Below are 26847 nucleotides of genomic sequence, written 5' to 3' on the forward strand. Positions count from 1 at the left end.
CGGTCTGATCGGGGTCAGTCAGCCTGGCTTCATGCATGGTAGGTCCTGTCTAATCAATCTTATAGAGTTTTTCAAGGAAGTTACCAGGAAAGTTGATAGGCAATTGATGTTGTTTACATGGACTTTAGCATGACATTTGACAAGGTCCTGCATGGGAGGTTGGTCAAGAAGATTGAGTTGCTCAGCATTCAAGATGAGGTAGTAAATTGGATTAGACATTGGCCTTGTGGGAGAAGCCAGAGAGTTGTAGTAGATGGTTGCCTCTCTGACTAGAGGAATGCTGCAGGGATCGGTGTTGGGTCCGATGTTGTTTGTCATCTATATCAATGATCTGGATGATAATGTGGCTAACTGGATCAGCAAATTTACAGGTAACACCAAGATTGGGGGTGCAGTGTACAGCGGGGAAGACTACCAGAGCTTGTAGCAGGATCTGCACCAGCTGGAAAAATGGCAGACGGCATTTAATGCAGACAAGTGTGAGGTGTTGCCCTTCAGTAGGACCAACCAGGGTAGGTCTTACACAGTGAAAAATAGGGTACTGAGGAGTGTGGTAGAACAAAGGGATCTAGGAATGTAGGTCCATAATCCACTGAAAGTGACGGCATAGGTGGATAGGGATATAAAGAAAGCTTTTGGCACATTGGCCTTCATAAAAGTATTGAGTACAGGAGATAGGATGTTATGTTGAAGTTGTATTGGTGAGGCTTAGTTTGGAGGATGGTGTACAGTTTTGGTCACCCATCCACAGGAAGGATGTAAATAAGGTTGAAAGAGTACAGCGAAAATTTACAAGGATGTTGCCACGTCTGGAAGACTTGAGTTGTAAGGAAAGATTGAATAGGTTAGGATTTTATTCCTAATTCCTAAAAGACTGAGGGGAGATTTGATAGAGGTATAGAAAATTGAGTGGTATAGATAGGGTAAATACAAACAGGATTTTTCCACTGAGGTCGGTATGACTACAACTAAAGGTCATCGTGGGTTAAGGGTGAAAAGTGAAAATTTGAAAGGGTGCATGAGGGCAAACTACTTCACTCTGGGTTGTGAGAGTATTGAACAAGCTGCCAGTGCAAATGGTGCCTGCAAGCTCAACTTCAACATTTTAAGAGGTTTATATAATTACATGGGTGGTTGGGGTATAGCCTGAGTGCAGGTCAATGGGAGTAAGCAGTTTAAATGTTGTGACACAAACTAGATGGGCCGAAGGGCCTGTTTGTGCTGTATTTTTCTCTGATTCTAATGTCACTATTGGCATCTTCAGTGTTCCACTCCTTTTGGAAAGACATACTTGTATTTAATCTCCTGTTTAATACTTGGATAAGGTGCATAAGGTAGATAACAGTGTATTGATGTTTCAATCTTTTGTGTACAAAATCTTCTGAACCCATCTAGTGGGTGTGGAGCTACAGTTTGTAAATAGGCTGTAGTACAATAGAGCTATGCATAAGGAACGTTCTTATCGATCGCTAGTGTGGTGCTACCCACATCATCGTGCTTAGTGGGCAGATTTCGTTCACGTGAACACCCACTTGAAATATGATGTCAGCATTAATCTTTAATAGTAGTGTTATTCTTAAACACCCACATTGACATGGTTGTGTAAAGCTGCAAGTAATTCAAAAATTCTGATTCTGTTTTTTGATAATTTGGTGTGAGGCAGCCATACAGCACTTACATTGTTCAATATATTTGCAGGATAATCATCTGATAGAATGGTGTGTGAGAGGGCCCTTCTGAAGGGAAATGTAACCTTTAGACTGCTACTAATAGTTTTGGAAGTATTGAGAGAGGAGCAGACAATTGAGTCTTCATTTCTATGACTGAAACCTTAATTAATCTGAAACCTTATTCCCTTTACCTTGGCTCCTTTTTATATACCCTTCTCTAGCAAGGTATTTGCTTTATGTTTTAAAATTTAATTATTGAGCAAAGTGTCTCTTATATAGTCTGCTGCAGTCTATGTTGTGTGCCACTAGTCTTTATTCTGCTGGTAAATGTGGGTGAATAGTTCTCGCTTGTGAGTGGATGCCCGTAGACTTTAATTATGAAATATGACTTGTCTTCTTCATAACTATTCTAATCAGCTCAATAAGTTGCCTTAAGATCACTGAACTTAAGTAAAGGATACCAACTTCAAAATTCGGAACCAATCCTTTGTTATCAAGGTCATGTTAAGATCTCTTTCCCAATCTTGCTTAATCTTAACTTTACTTTAGATTAAGCAAGATTGGGAAAGAGAGTTTAACATGACCTTGATAACAGAGGATTGGTTGCGAATTTTGAAGTTGGTTAACTCTTCTTCGATTTGTGCCAGTCACTCTCTAATTCAATTTAAAATTGTATATCGTTACTATTTGACAAAGGAGAGATTGTCTAAAATATTTCCTAATGTTGATAGTGTGATAGATGTAAAACTGAGATGGCTATATTGACACATATGTTTTGGTCGTGTTCTGTATTGAAACAGTTTTGGAAATCTATTTTCTCCATAATTTCTAAAGCTTTAAAAATTAATTTACAACTTAATAAATTGACAGTTTTGTTCAGTATAATCCCTCAATATATTCACGGTATTTCTATATCAGACCAACATGTAATTGCATTTGTCACATTATTGGCCAGAAGGGCTATTTTATTGAAATGGAAAGATGCCTCTGCTCCCACTTTGATACAATGGTTCTCTCAGGTGATGTTTGTCTTAGTTTGTATATATTTGTGGTATATTCGGATTTTCAAAAGGCTTTTGACAAGGTCCCACAGAGGAGATTAGTGTGCAAACTTAAAGCACACAGTATTGGGGGTATGGTATTGATGTGGATAGAGAATTGGTTGGCAGACAGGAAGCAAAGAGTGGGAATAAACGGGACCTTTTCAGAATGGCAGGCAGTGACTAGTGGGGTACCGCAAGGCTCAGTGCTGGGACCCCAGTTGTTTACAATATATATAAATTACTTAGACGAGGGAATTAAATGCAGTATCTCCAAGTTTGTGGATGACACGAAGCTGGGCGGCAGTGTTAGCTGTGAGAAGGATGCTAAGAGGATGCAGGGTGACTTGGATAGGTTAGGTGAGTGGGCAAATTCATGGCAGTTGCAATTTAATGTGGATAAATGTGAGGTTATCCACTTTGGTGGCAAGAACAGGAAAACAGATTATTATCTGAACGGTGACCGATTAGAAAAAGGGGAGGTGCAACGAGACCTGGGTGTCATTGTACACCAGTCATTGAAAGCTGGCATGCAGGTATAGCAGGCGGTGAAAAAGGCAAATGGTAAGCTGGCATCCATTGCAAGAGGATTCGAGTACAGGAGCAGGGAGGTACTACTGCAGTTGTACAAGGCCTTGGTGAGACCACACCTGGAGTATTGTGTGCAGTTTTGGTCCCCTAATCTGAGGAAAGACATCCTTGCCATAGAGGGAGTACAAAGAAGGTTCACCAAATTGATTGCTGGGATGGCAGGACTTTCATATGATAAAAGACTGGATCGACTAGGCTTATACTCTCTGGAATTTAGAAGATTAAGGGGGGATCTTATTGAAACGTATAAAATTCTAAAGGGATTGGACAGGTTAGATGTAGGAAGATTGTTCCCGATGTTGGGGAAGTCCAGAACGAGGGGTCACAGTTTGAGGATAAAGGGGAAGCCTTTTAGGACCGAGATGAGGAAAAACTTCTTCATACAGAGAGTGGTGAATCTGTGGAATTCTCTGCCACAGGAAACAGTTGAGGCCAGTTCATTGACTATATTTAAGAGGGAGTTAGATATGGCCGTTGTGGCTAAAGGGATCAGGGGGTATGGAGGGAAGGCTGGTACAGGGTTCTGAGTTGGATGATCAGCCATGATCATACTGAATGGTGGTGCAGGTTCGAAGGGACGAATGGCCTACTCCTGCACCTATTTTCTATGCTTCTATGTTTGGAGAAAATTAGAAGTCGAACTTTTGATCCTCAATTTGACTTTGAGAAAAGGTGGGGTTCTTTTGCCCGCTACTACCATTTGATCTGGGTTAATTAAGGTAGTCCCCTTCTGATTCTTGTGTAATTGGTTTTGGCTGGCAGATTGATGTTTTTCTTTTATGGAAGCTTGTATGGCGTATAGCTCCGGGGCTGTGCTCCCAATGGGTTTTTTTTCCTCGTTTTTTTTTGGTTAGTAGGGTTTTTTTTGTTGTTTTAGTTAGTAGGGTTTTTTTCCTCCTTTTTTCCAAAAAAATAATAGTTTTAACATTTTGTCTTTTCTTATTATCATTGGTATACTGTTTAGCTTGGTTAATCAGTTATTTGATAGTTTAACTCTTATTGTATATATTGATATGTTGAATTGACCACTTTAATGAAATTTTTTGTTGATTTTCAACAATTAATAAAAAAGATTTAAAAAGAAAGAAAGATCACTGAACTTATATTTTGGTCCTTCGTTTGGATCTGTAATACTGACTTTAAGCATTCACATAAACTATTTCCCTTAGAATATTAATTAGTTGAGTTTGTTTCTTTGGAAAGGAGTTGGCTGGATAGAGCATGGTAGCTTAGTGGTTAGCACAGTGTTTTACAGTACAGGTGACCCAGGTTCAATTCCTGCTGCTGCCCCTAAGGAGTTTGTATGTTCTCGTGACCGCGTGGGTTTCCTCCTGGTGCTCCAGTTTCCTCCCAAAATCCAAAGACGTAACGGTTAATAGGTTAATTTGTCATTATGAATTGTCCCGTGATTAGGTTTGGGATTAAATCAGAGGATTGCTGGATGGCATAGCTCATATGGCCAGATGGGTCTACTTCAATCAATCAGTAAATAAATAAATCCTTATATCTAGATACATATCCAGGTTTACTCTGATAATTCAAAATTCTATAAGTAGTCAGTCATTTTGTCTTTATAAATTACAAGAAATGTTTTGAGTCAAGTTTAATTGTGCAATTTGAAAGGAGATATGGTAGGTTCAGGGCTCAGGAACATGGGTAGGTGTGTGGCTAAATTGAAGGGTTAGGAAAGTGAGCTTGGTGTGCAACTGGGAACTGGAGATCAGTGCGTAACCCCCTATGTGGGAAGGAAAGAGATGCGACGAGGGAGGCAATGGGCAAGAGTTCCTATTACCAATCCATGTGTATGTGTGTCCAAGAGAATGAGAGCTTGGTCTTAATTGGATATCTTTCATTATGTTTTTGAAAAAATAAAATTTTCCTGGTATTTGAAGTTTACTTTGGCATGGAGCGTGGGTAAGTATTAAACACTCTCCAGCTCTACCAGAGAGATAGAGTCTACATTTTAAAATAAATGATCATGCTCAATTGCCTGTCAATGGTTACTTTACCACGCAACGTGGGAGGGGACGCCGACTCAGACCATGAGAGGCCTGCATCGGGCTTTTTCATGCCTTACAGGGGGTGAGTTTCAGTTTATTTAACAGTGCACACATGGTGTATAGTTTTCACTTGATTTCAGGCTTTCATGCACAAATCTAGCAGTAAAAAACGTTGACAATAATGGCTGGGATCTTAAAGGAGTTTGGAAAATTAGCCAGCTGATACTTATCATAAAAAAGGTTGAGAAACATTACTCCAGTCCATGTCAACCAAAACACTAGAACAATGTGTAGAAAATACTCGGCAGGTCAGCAGCATTTTTGGAGGGAGAGAGAGAGTGTTAAATCTTGGGTACTTTATCAGATCTTTTGTCAGAATTGAAATGTTAGCAGTGTTTCTGTGCATATGAATATTTATAGAACTTGCTGCTTTTATTTCTGATTTACAGCATCTGCTGTCTTTGGCTTTACCATTCATTTTAACCACATCATTGGATTATCATAAAGTGTCTTATTTTTGATCATCAAAGCAGTCTGAAGCAAGGGATAACTATCCTTAATTGCTGTGTGAAGTCTGGCATTTTAAACTGTATATCAGTAGCACAATTACACTTTGATTCTAAAAAGCTAATCATGAGCACTTTGATTTGTTTAGGCCTGCTTGGCAAGAAACTGTTATCCATCACCACTCAATTATTACAATTTTCCAAAATCATGCTGTACCTCAGTTAATGAGGTGATCTGTCATGGAATTCCAGATGCACGACCATTACAGGATGGTGATATTGTTAATAGTAAGTATTGATGCAGCAAATTGTGGCATTATAACAGGCAAGCATAGTGCCTTATTGCTTTCCTTGGTAATATTCTCAAGTGAATCCTCAGTTCTAAAGTCAGGACAAAATAGGAGCAATGTTGGCCAAGTGACAGATGGAGTAAGGACTTCCATTTGCTAAGATCTTAGTAGATCCTCTAACCCATCCATTTTCTTTCATCTGATTTCCAAATACTAGTCTGCACAAACTACCATTCTCTATCTTGAATGTACTTGTCGACTGAGTATCTACAGTCCAATGGAGCATAAATAGTAAAGATAAGAAATTCCCCCTAATATCTGTCCTATTTAAATGAGTTAAGCCTCCAAACCTAAAACCTCACCCTCACATGACTCCTTGTATCTTTTCACTATCACTACTGTTTCACTCCATCTACTGCTAAATCCCTGTCTGTGTTGTGCTTAATTTCTGACTTGACCATTCCAATGTTCAAAGCCTTGCTACTTCAGTGAAGCTTGGCATCATCACCTCTCTACTTCACTAAGGAGATCTTTGCATTCTGTGAACTCCAACATCTTGTAATTGTTTCACCATCAGTAACTGTGTCACTCGTTGCCTAACTCTGAAATTTACGCCCATCCCCAAATTCTGTGCTTTTCCTTATTAAAGATGCTCCTAAAAGTATTTAATCACCCACCCTGCTGTATACTTACTGTGACTCATTACACAAGAACTCAGCGTTGATAGTGGAGGATTCAGCCTTGCCCTGAAATGGGCCATTTACCAAATTCTGGAATACATATGCAGTGCCACATATTCAAATGCTGGATTTACAGTCATTATATGAAATTATGATTTGCTATAAATGTACCAAATGATAACTCTTCAGAATTTAATTATCATGCAGCTGATTTTTTTTTTCCTTTTACAGTTGATATTACAGTCTACTGCAATGGTTTCCATGGTGATTTAAATGAGACATTTTTTGTGGGTGACGTTGATGAAGGATCAAAGAAGTTAGTGCAGACAACGTATGAATGCCTAATGCAGGCTATAGATGCAGGTGAGGAAATAGCACAGAATGGTTCAGTGTGGAATGGGTGCAGTGTGGAAGTAGAATATATGTAAGGCATGTTTCTTAATTATAGTATCCTTAATAACTTTACTCAGTAGCCCAGAATCTGAATGTGACACATTAAAAATGGGTCTTCTGGCCTACCCAGCCTGTGCAGATGTTTTGCTGCACTTAATCCACAATTTATTAGCATAATTCTCTGCGATTTGTTATGAATATTCCACATTTATTCTTTCTACCTTATTTCCCTAGGTGAAATAGTTTCTCATGAATACAGGTTTCCCCCGCCATCCGAAGGTAGAGTGTTTCTATGAAACGGTTCGTAAGCTGGAATGTCGTAAAGCGAAGAAGCAATTACCATTTATTTATATGGGAAAAATTTGTGAGCTTTCGCAGGCCCAAAAATAACCTACCAAATCATGCCAAATAACACATAAAACCTAAAATAACAGTAACATATAGTAAAAGCAGGAATGATATGATAAATACACAGCCTATATAAAGTAGAAATACTTTCCCACAATCATTACTGCACTGTTCTCCATAGCAAAAATCTCGCGCAAGCGCCGTCGGCAGAAAATCTCACGCAAGCGCTGCTGGCAAAAACACGGCGCAAGCGCTCTCCAGTAACCATTAAGCTATGAAGCTGCCAAATCATACCAAATAACACGTAAAAATACACAGCCGATATAAAGTAGAAATAATGTATGTACAGTGTAGTATCACTTACCGGAATCGGGACAGCGCCAAGCACACAGATGATGGTGTGCTAGGCTGAGTCGTCACAGGTTGGGTGGTGCAGTGGCCCCCACACTCCGGGCCACCAACCGATACTGATCTGCGAAGCATGCAGGGGTGCAGCGGTAGCCGGGAGGCACACAGCACATCTCTGATCTGGGCCGACAATTACATGTTGAACGGCACCTAATTAATTAGCATGCTTATTTCGGCTTTTTTCTTAAAGATGTGCTGTGTGCCTCCCGGCTACCGCTGCATTCTCCGTGAATCGCAGGGTGGTGGGACACTGGGGTGTCATCTCATCATCTGTTTCCATTAGAGCAGGCAGCTTATCTCTTATGACTGCCTGCCTCGATGTCGAAGATCGAGGTTCATCGTCTGCTGTGGCTGATGCAGAAGGCTTGCGTGACTGCTGAGCCTCTTGCATTTTTCTATCATACAGTTCTTTGTGAGCACTCAAACCATCCTGCAAATATCCCCTAAACCTACGTACCCTTTCAAAATTAAAGTCGTACTTTATCATTGCAGCGAAAATCTCATGCAGTTGCTTCACGTTCAGTTCCTGGACGACTTCACTTTCCGTCCGTTCGCTACTGCATTCAGTTTCAATTGTTATCCTTTCCTCTTCCAATTGCATCAGTTCTTCATCTATCAGTTCTTGGTCATGGGATGCCAAAACCTCTTCAATATCATCTTCGTCAGCTTCCACAAGCCAAACTCACTTAGTTCTTACTTTGTTCACCACGATCGAAACGCATAATTATGTCTAGTTTTACACTAAGTGTAACACCCTTACGAGCTCTTTTAGGCTTTTCCAATACCTTAGAACTCATCTTGCAAGTGGCTGCTCACAGGCATGTGTTTAAGCAATGCCGGCAAGAATGCCATTCCGAATCCGGGGGAGAGCAGCTGCTCAGGGCGCGCACTGCCTTTTATCACGCGCTGATTTTCCCCATGCGCTGCTTTTTTTTCGTAACAGTGAAAACACCTTCTGAAAGTGAAAACAGGGTAGGTCTTTCGTAACAGTGAGGTTTCGTAAAGCGAACGTTCGAAAAGCAGGAGACACCTGTACCTTTTGAGAGTTGATGCTGGCGAAAAATGGCTTTGAATTTTCTGCCTGACTGACATACCTTACCCATTTTCTTTCTTCTGCTTTTACTATAACCTTTCACCATCTTAAAGACCACTACCAGGTTCCCCCACTCCTCCACCACTCTTGCATTGTTAACTATGCAATCTAGTTATGTTGTAGGTCTGGACAATATTTATGCAGAATTCTTAGAAGTCTTTGAACTGAAACTTAAAATATAGCTGCTTTCTTTTCTGATATGCTAGCTTCTAGTAAATTTTACTTTTCTTTTGAAGGACTTCCCCTACCTCCAACCCCATCAAAAAAAAAAGCAGTAGAAATTTCTGTGTGTTGCTTACCTGTTGCCAAATGCTCTATATCCTTACTTTTTACTCCGTACGAATTCTGCAGAGCCTGCTATTCCATTGACCAGCACCCGTTACTAAACCAACCAACCAACCTTCAGAAGTAAGAGGCTACCTGGAACTGTCATACCCAGTGACACTATTAAGCATCCTGCTCCAGGTTGATACTCATGGACTGTTCAAGTGATTGCCCACTGTTATATCTTGCAGAGGAAAATCCACTTTTCTCAAAAACCAATGCTCATTTGAAACATAAGGAACCCTGAGCAATAGGCTCCAACAAGGTTCTATATTTGTCCTTTAATTATTTGTTTACTTTATACTTTACTTCATTGTCGCCAAACAATTGATACTAGAGCGTACAATCATCACAGCAATATTTGATTCTGTGCTTCGCGCTCCCTGGAGTACAAATCGATAGTAAATATTAAAAATTTAAATTATAAATCATAAATAGAAAATAGAAAAGGGAAAGTAAGGTAGTGCAAAAAAAACTGAGAGGCGGGTCTGGTTATTTGGAGGGTACCGCCCAGATCTGGGTCAGGATCTGTTCAGCAGTCTTATCACAGTTGGAAAGAAGCTGTTCCCAAATCTGGCCGTACAAGTCTTCAAGCTCCTGAGCCTTCTCCTGGAGGGAAGAGGGACGAAAAGTGTGTTGGCTGGATGGGTTGTGTCCTTGATTATCCTGGCAGTACTGCTCTGACAGCGTGCGGTGTAAAGTGAGTCCAAGGACGGAAGATTGGTTTGTGTGATGTGCTGGGCTGTGTTCACGATCTTCTGCAGCTTCTTCTGGTCTTGGACAGGACAACTTCCATACCAGGTTGTGATGCACCCTAGAAGAATGCTTCCTATGGTGCGTCTATAAAAATTAGTGAGGGTTTTAGGCGACAGGCCAAATTTCTTTAGCTTTCTCAGGAAGTAAAGGTGCTAGTGAGCCTTCTTTGTAGTGGACTGTGCTTGGTTGGACCAACTCAGGTCATTTGTGATATTGACCCCGAGGAACTTAAAGCTTTTGACCTGTTCCACTTGCACACCACCAATGTAAATGGGGTTGTGTGGTCCGCTACTCCTTCTGAAGTCAACAACCAATCATGTTTACCTCATGATCTGTCTAAAATGGTGTCTTGAAGTTTGTGACCACTTATGACAGTGGTTTAGCAATAGAGCATGATGTTGCCTCAAGAAGGCAGCACCTATTATCAAGGATCTCCACAATCCAGTCATGCCACCTTTTCACTACTAGCATTGGATAGGGGTTACAGAAGACTAAAGCCCCATCTCACCAGGTTCAGGAATAGTTATTTCCCAAACCCATCACGTTCTTTAATTGACATGCAAAACCCTAATTCTACATCAGCAGCGGGGCACAATGGAGCACCGTTTGCACCACCATGGACTTGTCTATGGTAGTAGTAACAGTCAAAGCACTGGAGCAGCTCAGCTCGTCAGGCAGCATTTACGGAGGGAAACGGGCAGTTGGTGTTTCTGGTGAAGATCATTCACCTAGGTGTATGTCTGTTTCTGGTGCACAAGTGTCTTATTTTTGCAGAGTTTTTTTTCTTTTCACTGGCTTGTGTAATTTATTTATAATTTATATTTTAGAGGTCGTCTGTTGTACTGCTATAAGCAAGTTTTTATATTGTACCTCACCTCACTAAACAATAACTATGACCTTACTGAGAGAGTTTGTGGGGCTAGGATATGCCAAGTCAAGAGAGGACTTTTGTTTCAGCGCTTCACCACATCGCTCATCCAACAAAGTTTATTTTTTTAATTATTTATTTAGAGATACAGCACAGAATGAGCCGTTCTGGCCTTTTAAGCTGTGCCATCCAGCAACTCACCGATTTAACCCTAGCCTAATCATGGGACGATCTACAGCACCCAATTTACCTACTAACTTGTACGTCTTTGGACTGCGGGAGGAAACCGGAGCACCAAGAGGAAACCCATGCGCACACGCAAAGAAACGTATAAACTTGCTTACAGAGGATGCTGCAATTGATCTCCAAATTCCAATGTCCTGAGCTATAATGGTGTTGCGCTAACTGCTACGCCACTTTGGCACCCCAAGTGACCTCCAAAAGCTTCCAAGCTAAGCCAAAAACCTTAAGGAATTATGCTGGATCAGACCAGAACATACAGATAAGAACATAAGAAATAGGAGCAGGAGTAGGCCATCTGGCCCATCAAGCCTGCTCCGCCATTCAATAAGATCATGACTGATCTGGCCATGGACTCAACTCCACCTACCAGCCTTTTCCCCATAACCCTTAATTCCCCTACTATGCAAAAATCTATCCAGCCTTGTCATAAATATATTTACTGAGGTAGCCATCACTGCTTCATTGGGCAGAGAATTCCACAGCTTAACCACTCTCTGGGAAAAGCAGTTCCTCCTCATCTCCGTCCTAAATCTACTCCACCAAATCTTGAGGCTATATCCCCTAGTTTCTAATCTCATCTACCAGTGGAAACAACTTTCCTGTCTCTAACTTATCTATCCCTGTCTGCAAAATCTCATGAGAAAGCAGGAGATTAATAGTCAGTCAAAGCTGGAAATGGCTGAGTCATGGGGAGCTGGCAATCAACCCCTTCAAGCAACAACTTTCTAAATGTGCATCAATACACATTTGACAATATTCAATTTTACTATCACTTGAGAATTGTCACTGAGACACTTATCAGCATCAGCAGATGCCTGCAATCATTAGCTCACCACAGCTATGCTGTAAATATGCTATCTCACAAGAACATAACATCATTTAAAACAGGCTGTCTTGATTAACTAGCCACTCTCAAACTGAGAAAGCCCCAGTGAATTCTTGTTGAAGCCTCTAAGCCTTTCCGCAAGGGTGTAATGCTTGGTAGGATTATCACATCCAATTAAATTCATAGTTAAGCAGTTAGGTACACAGTCACTGATTGGGACACAAAGTACAGATGGCAAGATGGAATTTATTGAGGCTCAATAAGAAATCCACTTGCTATGCCATAATCCGTCCAAGCATTGGAACCCTGCAGGTTGTAGCACAGCCATTGAACACTAGTCCAGAGGACGCTTACAGGAAGGCTATCCATACTATTACAGATAATATGGCCTTTTCGTCTAACCAGAGCATGGATATTTGATTTATTTTTCTATAACCTACAAAATGATGAAGAATTCACCAGCTTTTTCCTTTGAAACGGCAACTGTTCATGTTTTTCTTGAAAGCTATACTTCTACATTAATTGGTTCAATAGTTATCACTGTGTTCTTCAGTAGTGCAAACACTCAAGTCGAGTAAAATGTTCTCAAAGGTCAAAGTAAATTTATTAACAATGTACATGTATGTCACCATATACAACCCTGAAATTCAATTTCTTGCATGCATATTCAGTAAATCCAAGAGTCATAATAGAATCAATGAAAGACTGCACTCGAAAGAGTGGACAAACAACCAATATTCACAAAACAAACTGCGCAAAAACAAAAGAGAAAAACAACAAATAATAAATAAATAAGCAATAAATATTGAGAACGAGATGAAGAAGCCTTGAAAATGAGTCCATAGATTGTAGGAACAGCTCGGTGATGGGGCAAGTGAAGTTATTCCCTCTGGTTCAAGAGACTGATTGTTGAGGGATAATAACTGTCCCTGAACCTGGTGGTGTGGGTCCTGATGCTTCTGTGCCTCATTCCTGATGGCAGCAATGAAAAGAGAGCATGACTTGGGTGGTGGGGTCCCTGATGATGGATACTGTTTTCCTGCGTGGAGGGGAGGGTTTACCCGTGATGGACTGGGCCATATCCACGGCTTTTTTGCAGGATTTTCTGTTCAAGGGCATTGGTACTTCCATACTAGGCTGTGATGCAAACAGTCAATATAATCTCCGCTATGCATCTATAGAAGTTTGTCAAAGTTTTGGATGTCATAGTCATATTTTATTGATCCTGGGGGAAATTGATTTTCGTTACACTTGCACCATAAATAATTAAATAGTAATAAAACCATAAATAGTTAAATAGTAATATGTAAATTATGCCAGGAAATAAGTCCAGGACCAGCCTATTGGCTCAGGGTGTCTGACCCTCCAAGGGAGGAGTTGTAAAGTTTGATGGCCACAGGCAGGAATGACTTCCTATGACGCTTTGTGCTGCATCTCAGTGGAATGAGTCTCTGGCTGAATGTACTCCTGTGCCCAACCAGTACATTATGTCGTGGATGGGAGACATTGTCCAAGATGGCATGCAACTTGGACAGCATCCTCTCTTCAGACACCACCGTCAGAGAGTCCAGTTCCATCCCCACAACATCACTGGCCTTACGAGTGAGTTTGTTGATACTGTTGGTGTCTGCTACCCTCAGCCTGCTGCCCCAGCACACAACAGCAAATATGATCGCACTGGCCACCACAGACTCGTAGAACATCCTCAGCATCGTCCGGCAGATGTTAAAGGACCTCAGTCTCCTCAGGAAATAGAGACGGCTCTGACTCTTCTTGTAGACAGCCTCAGTGTTCTTTGACCGGTCCAGTTTATTGTCAATTCGTATCTCCAGGTATTTGTAATCCTCCTCCATGTCCACCCTGACCCCCTGGATGGAAACAGGGGTCACTGGTACCTTAGCTCTCCTCAGGTCTACCACCAGCTCCTTAGTCTTTTTCACATTAAGCTGCAGATAATTCTGCTCACACCATGTGACAAAGTTTCCTACCGTAGCCCTGTACTCAGCCTCATCTCCCTTGCTGATGCATCCATCTATGGCAGAGTCATCTGAAAACTTCTGAAGATGACAAGACTCTGTGCAGTAGTTGAAGTCCGAGGTGTAAATGGTGAAGAGAAAGGGAGACAAGACAGTCCCCTGTGGAGCCCCAGTGCTGCTGATCACTGTGTCGGACACACAGTGTTGCAAGCACACGTACTGTGGTCTGCCAGTCAGGTAATCAAGAATCCATGACGCCAGGGAAGCATCCACCTGCATCGCTGTCAGCTTCTCCCCCAGCAGAGCAGGGCGCGGATGGTGTTGAACGCACTGGAGAAGTCAAAAAACATGACCCTCACAGTGTTCGCTGGCTTGTCCAGGTGGGCGTAGACACGGTTCAGCAGGTAGACGATGGCATCCTCAACTCCTAGTCGGGGCTGGTAGGTGAACTGGAGGGGATCTAAGTGTGGCCTGACCATAGGCCGGAGCAGCTCCAGAACAAGTCTCTCCAGGGTTTTCATGATGTGGGAGGTCAATGCCACCGGTCTGTAGTCATTGAGGCCGCTGGGGCGCGCCATCTTCGGCATAGGGATGAGGCAGGACGTCTTCCACAGCACAGGAACCCTCCGGACCCTCAGGCTCAGGTTGAAGACATGGCGAAGTACTCCACATAGCTGAGGGGCACAGGCTTTGAGCACCCAGGTTCTGACACCATCCGGTCCTGCAGCCTTGCTTGGGTTGAGACGTTTCAGCTGTCTTCTCACCTGTTCAGCTGTGAAGCCCACCGTGGTGGTTTCGTGTGGGGAAGGGGTATAGTCATGAGAGCAGAGTGGGGGACTGTGAGGAGGGGTAGGAGGGGAGAATGGAATATGTATTGGTTGGGGACCGACAACAGATGACTCATGTGGGGGATGGGCAGGGGCCACAATGTCAAATCTGTTAAAGAACAGGTTAAGTTCGTTGGCCCTGTCCACACTGCCTTCAGCTCCTCTGTTGCTAGTTTGCCGGAACCCAGTGATGGTCCTCATCCCCCTCCAGACCTCTCTCATGTTGTTTTGCTGGAGTTTCCACTCAAGCTTCCTCCTGTACCTGTCTTTAGCCTCCCTGAACCTGGCTTTCAGGTCCCTCTGTATTGCCCTCAGCTCCTCCCTATTTCCATCTCTAAATGCCCTCTTTTTAGCATTCAGGATGTCCTTAATGTCATGTCAAATCTTTGCAAACTCCTAAGGAAGTAGAGGTGCTGTCGTGCTTTCTTCGTAATTGCACTAATTGCTGGGCCCAGGACAGGTCCTCTGAAATGATAATAATCCTCTGATTCCTCAGATGAGGATTGGCCCATGGACCTTCAGTTTCCTTCTCCTGAAGTCAATAATCAGCTCCTTGGTCTTGCTGACATTGAGTAAGAGGTTGTTGTTGTGGTATGTCTCAGCCAGATTTTCAGTCTCCCTCCCATATGCCAATTCCACACCACGTTTGATTTTGCCAGCAGCAGTGGTGTCGTCAGCAAACAATTGGAGCTTTGCTTAGCTTCACAGTCATAAGTATAAAGGGAGTAGAGCAGGGGGCTAAGCACACAGCCTTATGGTGCAACTGTGCTGATGGAGATTGTGGAGGAGATGCTGTTGCCAATCTGAACAGACTGGGGTCTGCAAGTGAGGAAATCGAGGATCCAATTGCACAAGGAGGTACTGAGGCCAAGGTCTTGAAACTGTTAATTAGTTTTGAGGAGATGATAGATTTGACTAGTTGTAGTTGATAAAGAGCATGCTGATGTATGCCTCTTTGCAGTAGAGATGATCCAGGGTTGAGTGATGAGCCAATGAAATGACATCTGCTGTGGACCTGTTGTGACAGTAAACAAATTGCAGTGGATCCAAGTTGCTTCTCAGGCAGGAGTTGACGTGTTTCATCACCAACCTCTCAAAACACTTCATCACGGGATGTGAGTGATGCTGGACGATAGTCTTTAAGGCAGGTTACCATGTTCACTTACGGGGTGGTCTATTGGTGGGTCCTCAAGTAGCTGTAGAGGCCTATCAGCGATCCACATATTCCGGTGCAGTGTGGACATGAGTAAGTGATGGCTGTGGTTCATGATTGGGTCTTTTAGTTCTTCATTATCTCATTTCTCAGCTGCTGCTTGTTCTCTGTGACAAAGCAGAGGTCACTGTCTGTAGCACAGCTCCCTCTTGAACAGATTTCCTCCAGCTAAATCTATTGAGTGCAATGTCTTCCCAGTTTTTAGATGTAATGTTGAATTTCTTCAGGCCGATTTTGATGTCATCTTTGAAGCCTTTCCTTTGTTCACCAAGGGCTTGCTGACCTTCCTCACAGGGATTAAAGAATCTTTTTGGGGAGATGTGAGTTAGGCATCTGAATGACATAACTTATCTATCAGATTTAATGTTGCTTTATTGTGGTGGCCTTCTCCAGTATACTGGTGTTATTACATCTGACCTTCCAGCTGATCCCCAAAATTTTTCATAAGGTTCTTTGTGGTATTCTGGGGCTTTCAGGTGTCTTCTATAGATGGTTCATGATTCCGCTCCATAGAGTAATGTAGGAAGAATGACTGCTCTATAGACCAGAAGTTTTGTTTGCACCTGTAGGTCGCAGTCTTCAAAGACTCTTTACACTTATTCAAATCATGTAACATGCAGTGCAGCTGCTTGTGTTGCTTTACGTTTCATACACTAGATCTGGTTATTCAAAAATCTGTGATCTATAAGAATTTTAATCAATCAAGTGTTGGTTTGAACTATTTTTAAATCACTCTATTGGAATAAACATTCTTCACTTTTCCTTGCAGTAAAGCCAGGTGTTCGGTACAGGGAGTTGGGCAATATTATACAGAAGCACGCACATGCAAGTGGCTTTTCAGTAGTTCGAAGTTATTGTGGGCACGGGATCCACCGACTTTTCCACACTGCACCTAACGTACCTCATTATGCTAGTAAGTTGTGTCTTGTTTTATAGAAGTGATATTTAATTTGCTATGTTTAACCATCTGTAGAGATTTGATTTGGTGATTTATTGTATTTTATTTATTTAGTAATACAGCATAGAACAGGCCCTTCCAGCCTAATGAGTGGTATCACCCAGCAACCAACCTATTTATCCCTCACCTAGTTACAAGACAATTTGCAATGACCAGTTAACCTACTAACTGGTACATCTTTGGATCGGAATGGGGAAGAAAACCAGAGCACCCAGTGGAAAGCCATACGCTCATGGGAAGAACATACAAACTTCTTACATGCAGCCACAGATTTGAACTCCAAACTCCAATGCCTTGAATTGTAGTATAGCTAATCGCTATACTGCGCCAAAATCACCACAATAAAAAAAATTAAGTCTATGAAACACAACCAAAAATAAATTAAAACAATACAAACTTAACCATCCAAAAATAACATAGAAATATCAATTGTGCCCAAGAGAGCATTTCTAGTCAACGAGGTTGTAAAACACTTTCTGAGATAGCTCATTAATGAGTCTTTATCTGGGAACACTTACCCCTAGTGGCACTGCTAAATCCAAAGAAGCCAAGGAAATATTACTTAAACACAAGAGATTCTACAAATACTGGAAATCCAGAATAACACATAAAGTACTGGAGGAACTCAGCAGGCCAGGCAAAGTATATGGAAAAAAATAGAGAGATGACATTTTGGGCTGAGACCCTTCATCAGGAGTATTTTTTGGCTGCTTCGACATCAGCAGCTTAATTTAAAATTCTTTTGGTTCATTATCAGACTGGAGTCTCCATCTTGAATTGAATTTCCCAGACTGGCTTCTTTCTCCCTTCAGTTCCAATGCCAGGTCAAGCAAGTGATTTGCTCTTGACCCTTCTCACTCACGAGGGCTAGCACAATGGTGTAGTAGATAATGCTGTGGCCTCTCAGCTCCAGTGGCCTATGTTCAGTTCTGACCTCAGTCGTTGTCTATGTGAAGTTGAAACTCACGAGGGACAGCACAATGGTGTAGTAGATAATGCTACGGCCTCTCAGCTGTGTGAAGTTGGAACATTCTGTCTGTGATTTCTCCCGAGTGCTCTGGTTTTTGCTCACTTCCCAAAGATGTGTAGATCGGGAGATTAATTAGGCACTATAAATCACCCCTCATGTTGGCGGGTGATAGAATTGATCGACATGTGGCTGAAAATAAGTTACTGGCAAACAAGTATTGGCGATGACTAAATGCGCTGAAAGGGCCAATTTCACAATTGAAATTTTTGTTTATTTTGTAACCTACAGTATAGTAATTGTCTTTGCACTATACTGCTGCTGTAAAACAACAAATTTCAAGTCACAGAAGTAAGTGATAATAGTTCTGATTGTGAATCACAGCTGACTAATGATTCAGCAGCTCATTCCTGTGCAGTTAGTACATTTTATTATGACAAGAGAGTAGCATTAATCTGAGAACCTTGCATACTACTGGTAGGCAGAATGGTCTCAAAGGGCAAGGAAATAAGGAATAATATGAAAGAGTGATAAAATCATTAAGCATTATTTTATTTCTTTTGTATAATCTGATTACACATACTTGGAGTCCATGTTACTTTAAAGTAACATTCAAAAAAGAGGTGATATTTTTATGCTGTTGTTCCTGGAGCATACATATACACAGTTGGTAGTGTGTATAGTTCAAGGGAGAAGGTTAAATAGGTTAATGGTATTATCATGTTGTAATGAAATGTGTAAAAATACTGCAAAAGAATGGGCTGCTGCTCCATGAATCTGCTCTGATTCAAATTGTAGCTCCCTTTTCAACCCAGTTAGTCTTTTCCCCCACTCTTCCACCTTCACTCCTATTTCCTGTTGAAAGCAACTTACCTGTACCCTTGAAAACCCTAACCTGACATCACAGGGATGGTGAAGGAAACCAGTCAGGGAAACAAATGCAAAAGATAAAGGAGAATGACAAGGCACCAGGCCCCTCAAGTCTGCCCTGCCATTCAGTTTATTCATGGCTCATCTGCCCCAGCCCCCAGCACATCTTCTGTACCCATTCTACAAATTCCTCAATCTTTCAAAAGTTTTTCTTCCTTTTTAAATGCCTTCAATGTTCTAGCGTCCACAATCTTCAATGTGGAGAATTCCCAAGATTCACAACCCTCTGTGAGAAGCAGACTCTACACACAATGATTTTAAGTGACTGTCCCTATATTATGAAAACGAGACTCGCCTCCATCAACTCTGACTACACTTTATCCTTAGTAACATTATCAAAGATCCCTCACACTCCATACATTCTCCCTTTTCCTTTCTGTCAGGCAGAAGATGCAAAGCTGGAGAACGTGAACCATCTTAGGATCATAAAATGTTGCAGCCAAGTCTGTGCTGAGCCATTAATCTGACTAGTCCCATTTTTCTGCATCCAGTCCATATCCCTTCCATTCATGTATCTATCCAAACTTCTCTTAAATTTTGAAATCAAACCTCCATCCACCACTTCTTTTGGCAGCTCATTCCACACTCTCACCTCTCTGAGTGAAGAAGTTCCCCCTTATGTTCCCCCAAATATTTCACCTTTCGCCCTTCACCTATGACTACTAGTTCTGGTCTCACCCAACCTCAGTGGAAAAAGCCTGCTTGCATTTATCCTATTTATGCCCCTCAATTTTGTATACATCTATCAAATCTCCCCTCATTCTTCTACACTCAACCTATTTAACCTTTCCCTATAACTCACATCCTAAGTCATGGCAACATCCTTGTAAATTTTCTCTGCACGATTTCAATCTTATTGATATCTTTCCTGTTAGAAGGTGACAAAAATGCACACAGTACTCTAAATTAGGCCTCACCAGCATCTTGTACAACTTCAATGTTACATCCCAACTCCTGTACCCAGTACTTTGATTTATGAAGGCCAATGTGCCAAAAACTTTCTTAACAACCCTATCTACAGCTACAGTGGTTCGAGAAAGTTTGTAAACCTGTAGAATTTTCTCTATTTCTGCATAAATATGACTTAAAATGTGATCAAATCTTCACGCAAGTCCTAAAACTAGATAAAGAGAATCCAATTAAAATATGACAAAAACATGATACTGGTTCATTTATTTCTTGAGAAAAATGATCCAATATTACATGTATTTGTTGGAAAATGTAAGTGAACCTTTACTTTCAGTAATTGATTTGATCTCCTTGTACAGCAATAACTTCAACCAAATCTTTCCGGTAACTGTTGATCAGTCTTGCACGTCGGTCTGAAGGAATTTTAGGCCATTCCTTCCTTGCATGAACTGCTTGCTTCATGTCCTTCCATGATATTTTTATAGGATTAAGGGCAGGACTTTGACTCGGCCATTCAAAACACAAATTTTCTATTTTTTGAACCATTCTGTTGTTGAATTACTCTCATCTTTCGAACTATTGTCTTGTTGCATTATCCAACTTCTATTAAGCTTCAGGTGACGGATCGCTACCCTGACATTCTCCTGTAAAATGTCTGACGCAATTTTGAATTCATTGTCCCCTCAAAACGATTACAAGCTGTCCAGGCCCTGAGGCAGCAAAGCAGCCCCAAACCATGATGCTCCTTCAACCATGCTTCACAATTGGGATGAGATTTTGCTGTTGGTGTGCAGTGTCCTTTTTCCTCCAAACATAGCAATGTGCACTTCTGCCAAAAAGTTCAACTTTTGTCTCATCTATCTACAGAACATTGTCCCAGAAGCATTGTAGAACATCCAGGTGATCATTTGCAAACTTGAGATGTGCAGCATTTTTTCTTTTTTGGAGAACAGTCATTTCTTCTGTGGTGTCCTGCCATGGACACCATTCTTTTTTTTGTAGTGGACACATGAACAGAGACTTTAGCAAGTTCTAGAGATTTTTGCAGGTCTTTTGCTGTTACCCTTGGGTTCTTTTTCACCTCCTTCATCATTGCACCCTGTGCTCTTGGTGTGATCTTTGCAGGATTCCCATTCCTAGAGAGAGCAGCAACAGTGCTGAGTTTCCTCCACTTGATGATAAATTCTTACTGTGGACTGATGAACACTCAGGTCTTTAGAAATGCTTTTGTAGCCTTTTCCGGCTTCATGCATCTCTACAATTCTTCTAAGGTCCTCAGAAAGTTGTTTTGATCGAGGCTTGGTGCACATGAACAGATCTTTCTTGAGAAGAGCAGGCTCTGTCAGTAACCTGACTTTGTGTGTCTTTTTTTTATTGGGCAGGGCACGTCTACAACCCCCATCTCCAATTTCATCTCATTGTTTGGAACACCTGACTCCAAATAGCTTTTGTAGAAGGTATTACCCCAGAGGTTCACATACTTTTCCAACAAATACATGTAATATTGGATGGTTTTTCTCAATAAATAAATAAGCAAGTGTGACTTCTTGTGTTATTTATTTAATTGGGTTCTCCTTATCTAGTTTTAGGACTTACATGAAGATCTGATCACATCTTAGGTCATATTTATGCAGAAATAGAGAAAATTCTACAGGTTCACAAACTTTCTAGCACCACTATCCTTATGACGCCAGTTTGAAGGAATTATGGATCTGTATTCCCAGATCCCTCAGTTTTACTGCACTCCTCATTGCGCTACTGTAAGTCCTATCCTGGTTTCTCTCCCCAAAGTGCAGCACCTCATAATTGACTGCAATAAATTCCATCTGCAACTTCCAGCTCAATTTTGCAGCTGGTCAAGTTCCCACTGCAATCTTTGATAACCTTGGACTTGGCAACTTCTATACCTCTGCGATGAGACTCCTGAACAGACCTTAAATGACAAAGATGAACTCTTTCTCTCCACCTACCTGCTCTTCATGGTCCTTGCACTTTTTCTGTAATGATAGCACTTTATTCTGCATTCTGCTTTTATGTTTGCAATAATCTATCTGGATGACTTGCAGACAAAAGCTTTTTACAGTTTAACACACACAAAACGGTGGAGGAACTCAGCAGGTCAGGCAGCATCTATAGAAAGGAATAAACAGTTGACCTTTTGGGCCAAGACCCTTTTTCAGGACTGGAAGGGGGAAGATACTAGAATAGAAAGGAGGATCAGCTAGAAGGTGATAGGTGAAGCTAGAAAAGGTAAAGGGCTGGATAAGAAGGATTCTGATAGGAGGGGTGAGTGGACCATGGGAGAAAAGGAAGAATGAGGGTCACCAAGAGGAGGTTATAGGCAGGTGAGGGTTAAGGTCAGGACTCTAACTGGACCACTCAAGAGCATCAGTTTTCTTCATTTGAAGCCACTCCATGGTTGCTCTGGCAGTGTGCTTTGGGTTGCTGTTCTGCTGAAAGTTGAACTTCCTCCCCAGTTTAAGCTTTCTGGCAGAGGCTAGCAGGTTTTTATCTAGGATCTCTCTGTATTTAGCAGCATTTATCTCCCCATCAATTTCCAGTCCCTGCTGCTGAAAAACTTCCCCATATCATGATGCTACTTCTACCATACTTTACAGTAGGGATTGTTACCTGGCTGATGTGCAGTATTAAATCTACACCACACTTACCGCTTAGTGTTGAGGCCAAAAAGTTCCACTTCAGTCTCATCAACCATAAGACCTTCTTCCACATCTTTATAGTATTTGCAAAGTCTTTACGGGTAAAGATGTGTTTTTTTTTGGCCAGGGCTTCTTTCATGCCACTCTTTGTGTAAGGCCTTAGAGATTGTGGAGCCATGAACTTCAATTCTCTTTAGAAGTGTCATTCTTCTCTAATAAGAGGGGCGGCCTGATCTAGGCAGTGTTTTTTTTCCCCACAAAGGACTGCACTGAGCTCCAAACTATGTTCAGTGCCTTTGAGATTGTCTGTACCCTTCCAATTTTCTATTTCAACAAATTGAATGAGTTGGTAAGTTAACAAACAGTATTGCACCTGAGAAAAGTTAGTGTAGTAATTCCAAAGGGTATGAATACTTTTTTAGCCCCTCAATTTTGTTTTTTTAATTTTTAGTAAATTGTTGACAGGTTGTTAAGAATTTTTCAGTTTAGCTCAAAAATCCTACTTTATTTTAAATGTAGAAAATGAGACAGTAACATTTGAAAGTATTTGTGGGGGGTGAATACTTTTTTAAGGCACTGTATTACTGAGGGGAACTGCCACTAGGGTATTCTGCACTGGCTGCTTATTCCCTTTCCCTCTTCTGACAGTCACCCAGGTACCTGCCTTCTGCAACTTAGGGATGACATATATATGTTAATTACTGTAAAATGTTATGAGATCAATATTTGCTGTAATGGTTTTAAAACAAAAGTTTAATCATGCCCTTGTTATTGTAGAAAATAAAGCTGTTGGAGTGATGAAACCTGGTCACGTGTTTACCATTGAGCCTATGATTTGTGATGGTAAGGCTGAGATTTATTTAATTTTTACACAACCCTCATTAGAAATTAACAGAAAGTTGGTCAGAACCTCCAATACACTTAGTAAAAAGGCTGTAAACTGATTTGAAACCATTTTTCTCTCTTCTGAATTCAGTTGGCAAAATATTGTGAATTTTGTTAGTGTTGCATTTTTTTAATGATTTGGAGCATGTCAATAAGACCATTTGGCAAAGAAAAAAATGCAGTCCAGGCTCTGGATTCATTTCTATGAAATGGGAATTAAAATGTTTTAAAAGTTAGCCTATTGTGCATGGGTCTTGCTGTCATATTATTAAGAGGCTACAGGGGCACAGTAGAAGGTGCATAAAAAGGACTGACAGAGCTGGAACTATCAGGCAGGACTGAGCAGCTTGGGAGCCTGTCCTTAGAAAAGATTAGATTAGATTGTGGTATAGCCTGAAATCATCACTTTATAATTCTGATAGGAGTTACTGGATCCTTGTGTAAACGTAATTTTGCTGGATCAAATAACGATAGCACAAGGAGATTGTTACTTATCTTTTCACCCATTTATTTCTTCGAGCTCAGCCAGCGAGTGAACTTGAACCCGACATCAGAGAGAGAAGCGTTCTCATCTCTGGCAGTTCAACAAGTTCACTGCCTGAGGTCAGAATTGTTAGAAGTTATAAGGCCACCGACACAAAAGAACAATCAGTTTGATAACCATTCTGGTCAAGTCAATGGACTATTGATACAAAAGAACAATCAGTTTGATAGACACTCCAGCCACCTTAATTAAAGAAAGGAATGCCCTATCTGGTTTGTTGGGGCCACAACTTAATTACAAAGATAAGAACATGCATCAAATTTATGCTTTAATTGATAAAGGAATGTCCTGTCTAATTTCCATCAGGTATTGCCTTTTGTCAAAATCAAAATGGTGTGAAAAACCAGGAGACATTTTATGTGGATCTGGGTGAACTTTAACCCTTATCTTACTCCAAAGAAAGCAGCTGTGAGACATTATTCAAACACACTGCAGTCACAGACGTAGTCAGAACTTAACCCATTGTTTAGAGGAATCTGAGAAACCCCCATTCCCTTAAACTTTATCACTTGCACCTGTCTGTTAAACTTCACCCTCCCAGCTTGAAGTATTTGATAGTCCTTATCCCAGGTTAGGAATATCTACTCTATCTACGCCCCTCATAGTTTGCATACTTTTATCGAACGAGTGTGCTTGCATGAAAGGTGTGCAAATGGGTTCAATAGAAACCTTGACAAAGGAATTTGAGTTTCAGAAAATAAAACAGGGAGAGGGTTTGAGGCCTGGAGCTGGTGGTGATTGAATCATAGTATTGCCCCTCCAAAACATGATGGGCTGAATGATTTTCTTCTTTGCTGTGGGTTTCCGCATCGTTTTTAATACTAATCCTGTGATGTATTTCCTGCACTGTAGGGGCTTGGCATGATGAAACATGGCCAGACAGCTGGACTGCAGTAACAAAGGACGGCAAGCGCTCAGCACAGTTTGAGCACACACTTCTTGTCACAGAGACTGGCTGTGAGATCTTGACACGGCGCTTGGAGGACAATGGTCGCCCTTACTTTGCATCGCAATTGTAGCCTGCCACCTCTGCTGCTGTTCAGTGGCAGTCCCTCAATGTCTTCACCTCATGTTCAGCCAATGCCTTAAGGCACTGATTCATTTGTTATTTTGTGTTTTTTTTGGTGGTCTTTAGATGCTGCAAAGCACTGAATGCCCAAACAGCCTTTTTGCAACATACCTTCTTCCCTCATCCTCCCTTCCAGAGTGCCTCTGGTCCGAACATCGGTTCCTACTGTCTGTATAGTCATAGAACACTACAGCACAGAAACAGGCCCTTCGGCGCATCTAGTCTGTGCCGAACCATTAATCTGCCTAGTCTCATCAAACCTATACCCGGACCATTGACCCCCATGCCCCTCTCATACAATTACCTATCCAAATTTCTCTTAAATATTGAAATTGATCCTGCATCCACCACTGGCGCTTAAATCTTGTATCTTAAATGTTTCTTAATGGAATAAAATTTGTGGCTCTATTCATAGATTGTGGGCTATTGTTTAAAAAGAAATTGAAGTTGTTGCCAGCTTCCGAAAGACTAGCTGATAAATCTCCTCCAGTAATTATTTCTGTGAATGTGCATCTGTGAAAAGGTAGCAAAAACTGTGACAAAAGGAACCAATTAGTTGTAATCTTGTTAATCAGATAATCTTTTTCTAATCAACTACAAATTCTAAAATCCTGAATGTTTGGGTTTGATTGATATCAACACACTTGCAAACTATTTTTGCCCAGATTGCAAAGATTGTCTAATCAAGACAAAATTAGGTTTTAATTTAAATTAGTTATTTTTTTTCCTCTGACAGTTAAATGCTGGTCATATTGTTGGTGCATTGTTGTTAGGAAATTGAAATTTGGAATGGGGCAGAGTAACATTTTGTCCCTTTTAAACTTTTAATGCAACCCCATTGTTAATTCAAACATCAGATTACATGATGATATGATATATGTGATATATGCTGTTTACATTGCCCTTCCACCACAGGGGAAAGAAAATTATCCCTTGTAAAGCCACAGAATTTTAAGCACTATTAAAGAGATTTAACACTACTCTGTTTACTTAGTGGTATCCTTACAGTAAGTGGCATTTTGAGCTGGAGTGTTTAAAAGAGTCTCTTGCCCTTACCTGAAAATGTTTTCTTCACTGGGGCATAGGTAGAAATGGCACAGTGTTATTACAACAGCAATATTCCCATTTGTACCTCATGTCAACTGACCAATTTTAATGATTAAAACAACTGATGTGGTTATTTATAAATATTGTCTTGAAGATGGTGAATTAATGTGAAAAGCTGCTTTCTTATGTAACATTTGATGGGATAAGCTCCTGTTCCTTGCATTACCCTGAATTTCCTGCAATCTCTTGCAACCTTTCTGGCCAAAGATAGAAAATTGGTAACTAGGAGATACAAGAGACTACAGACACTAGAATGTGGAGCAACAACCAAATTGCTGGAAGAACTCTGAGTCAAGTAGCATCAATGTTTGGGCGGGGGGGGTGGAATAGTCAACGTTTCAAGTTGAAATCCTGCATCAGAACTGAGTAGAGAGACTAGACAACTAGTATAAAGAGCGGTGAGAAAGGATTCCCAAGTGATTGGTGGGCGGAGGAGGGATGAAAGGTGACAGGAAGGATGTGTTAGGTAGATGATGTGAGTGGGGTGATGAAAGACACTAGAGGTGAACAATAGATGGAGACAGACAGAGAAAGGGAAAAAGCTAGTTACAACTAGTTACAGGATATGTCAGATGTAGAGGAAAAGCATTGAAAATTCCTATCTGACTGCTCCCTGTCCAGAATGTGGTAACGTTCATGGAATTTGCTGCAGGTTCTGTTCCCTTTGGTTCTAACTGTTTTAGATTTCTTCTGCTCTGTGAATCCTACTGAAACTTTAGTGCTTTTTACAAACATTTGGTTTGAATTAGCCTAAGTCAACCACATC

The 26847-nt window shown here is 41.1% G+C and overlaps 1 protein-coding gene across 1 annotated transcript in view; it reads left to right on the forward strand.

Annotated features, from left to right (window-relative positions):
- metap1 (methionyl aminopeptidase 1) overlaps positions 1 to 26359 on the forward strand; it is a 57923-nt gene extending 31564 nt beyond the window's left edge. The window contains exons 7-11 of the mRNA XM_072256463.1: positions 5957 to 6095; positions 7009 to 7140; positions 16822 to 16965; positions 23254 to 23319; positions 24758 to 26359. Of these exons, the coding sequence (XP_072112564.1) occupies positions 5957 to 6095; positions 7009 to 7140; positions 16822 to 16965; positions 23254 to 23319; positions 24758 to 24924 (648 nt within the window). The 3' untranslated portion in view covers positions 24925 to 26359. The remainder of the gene's footprint in view (positions 1 to 5956; positions 6096 to 7008; positions 7141 to 16821; positions 16966 to 23253; positions 23320 to 24757) is intronic.
- Positions 26360 to 26847: the final 488 nt, after the last annotated feature.

Source organism: Mobula birostris, chromosome 4 (assembly GCF_030028105.1).
Source record: "Mobula birostris isolate sMobBir1 chromosome 4, sMobBir1.hap1, whole genome shotgun sequence".
Classification (NCBI taxonomy): domain Eukaryota; kingdom Metazoa; phylum Chordata; class Chondrichthyes; order Myliobatiformes; family Myliobatidae; genus Mobula; species Mobula birostris.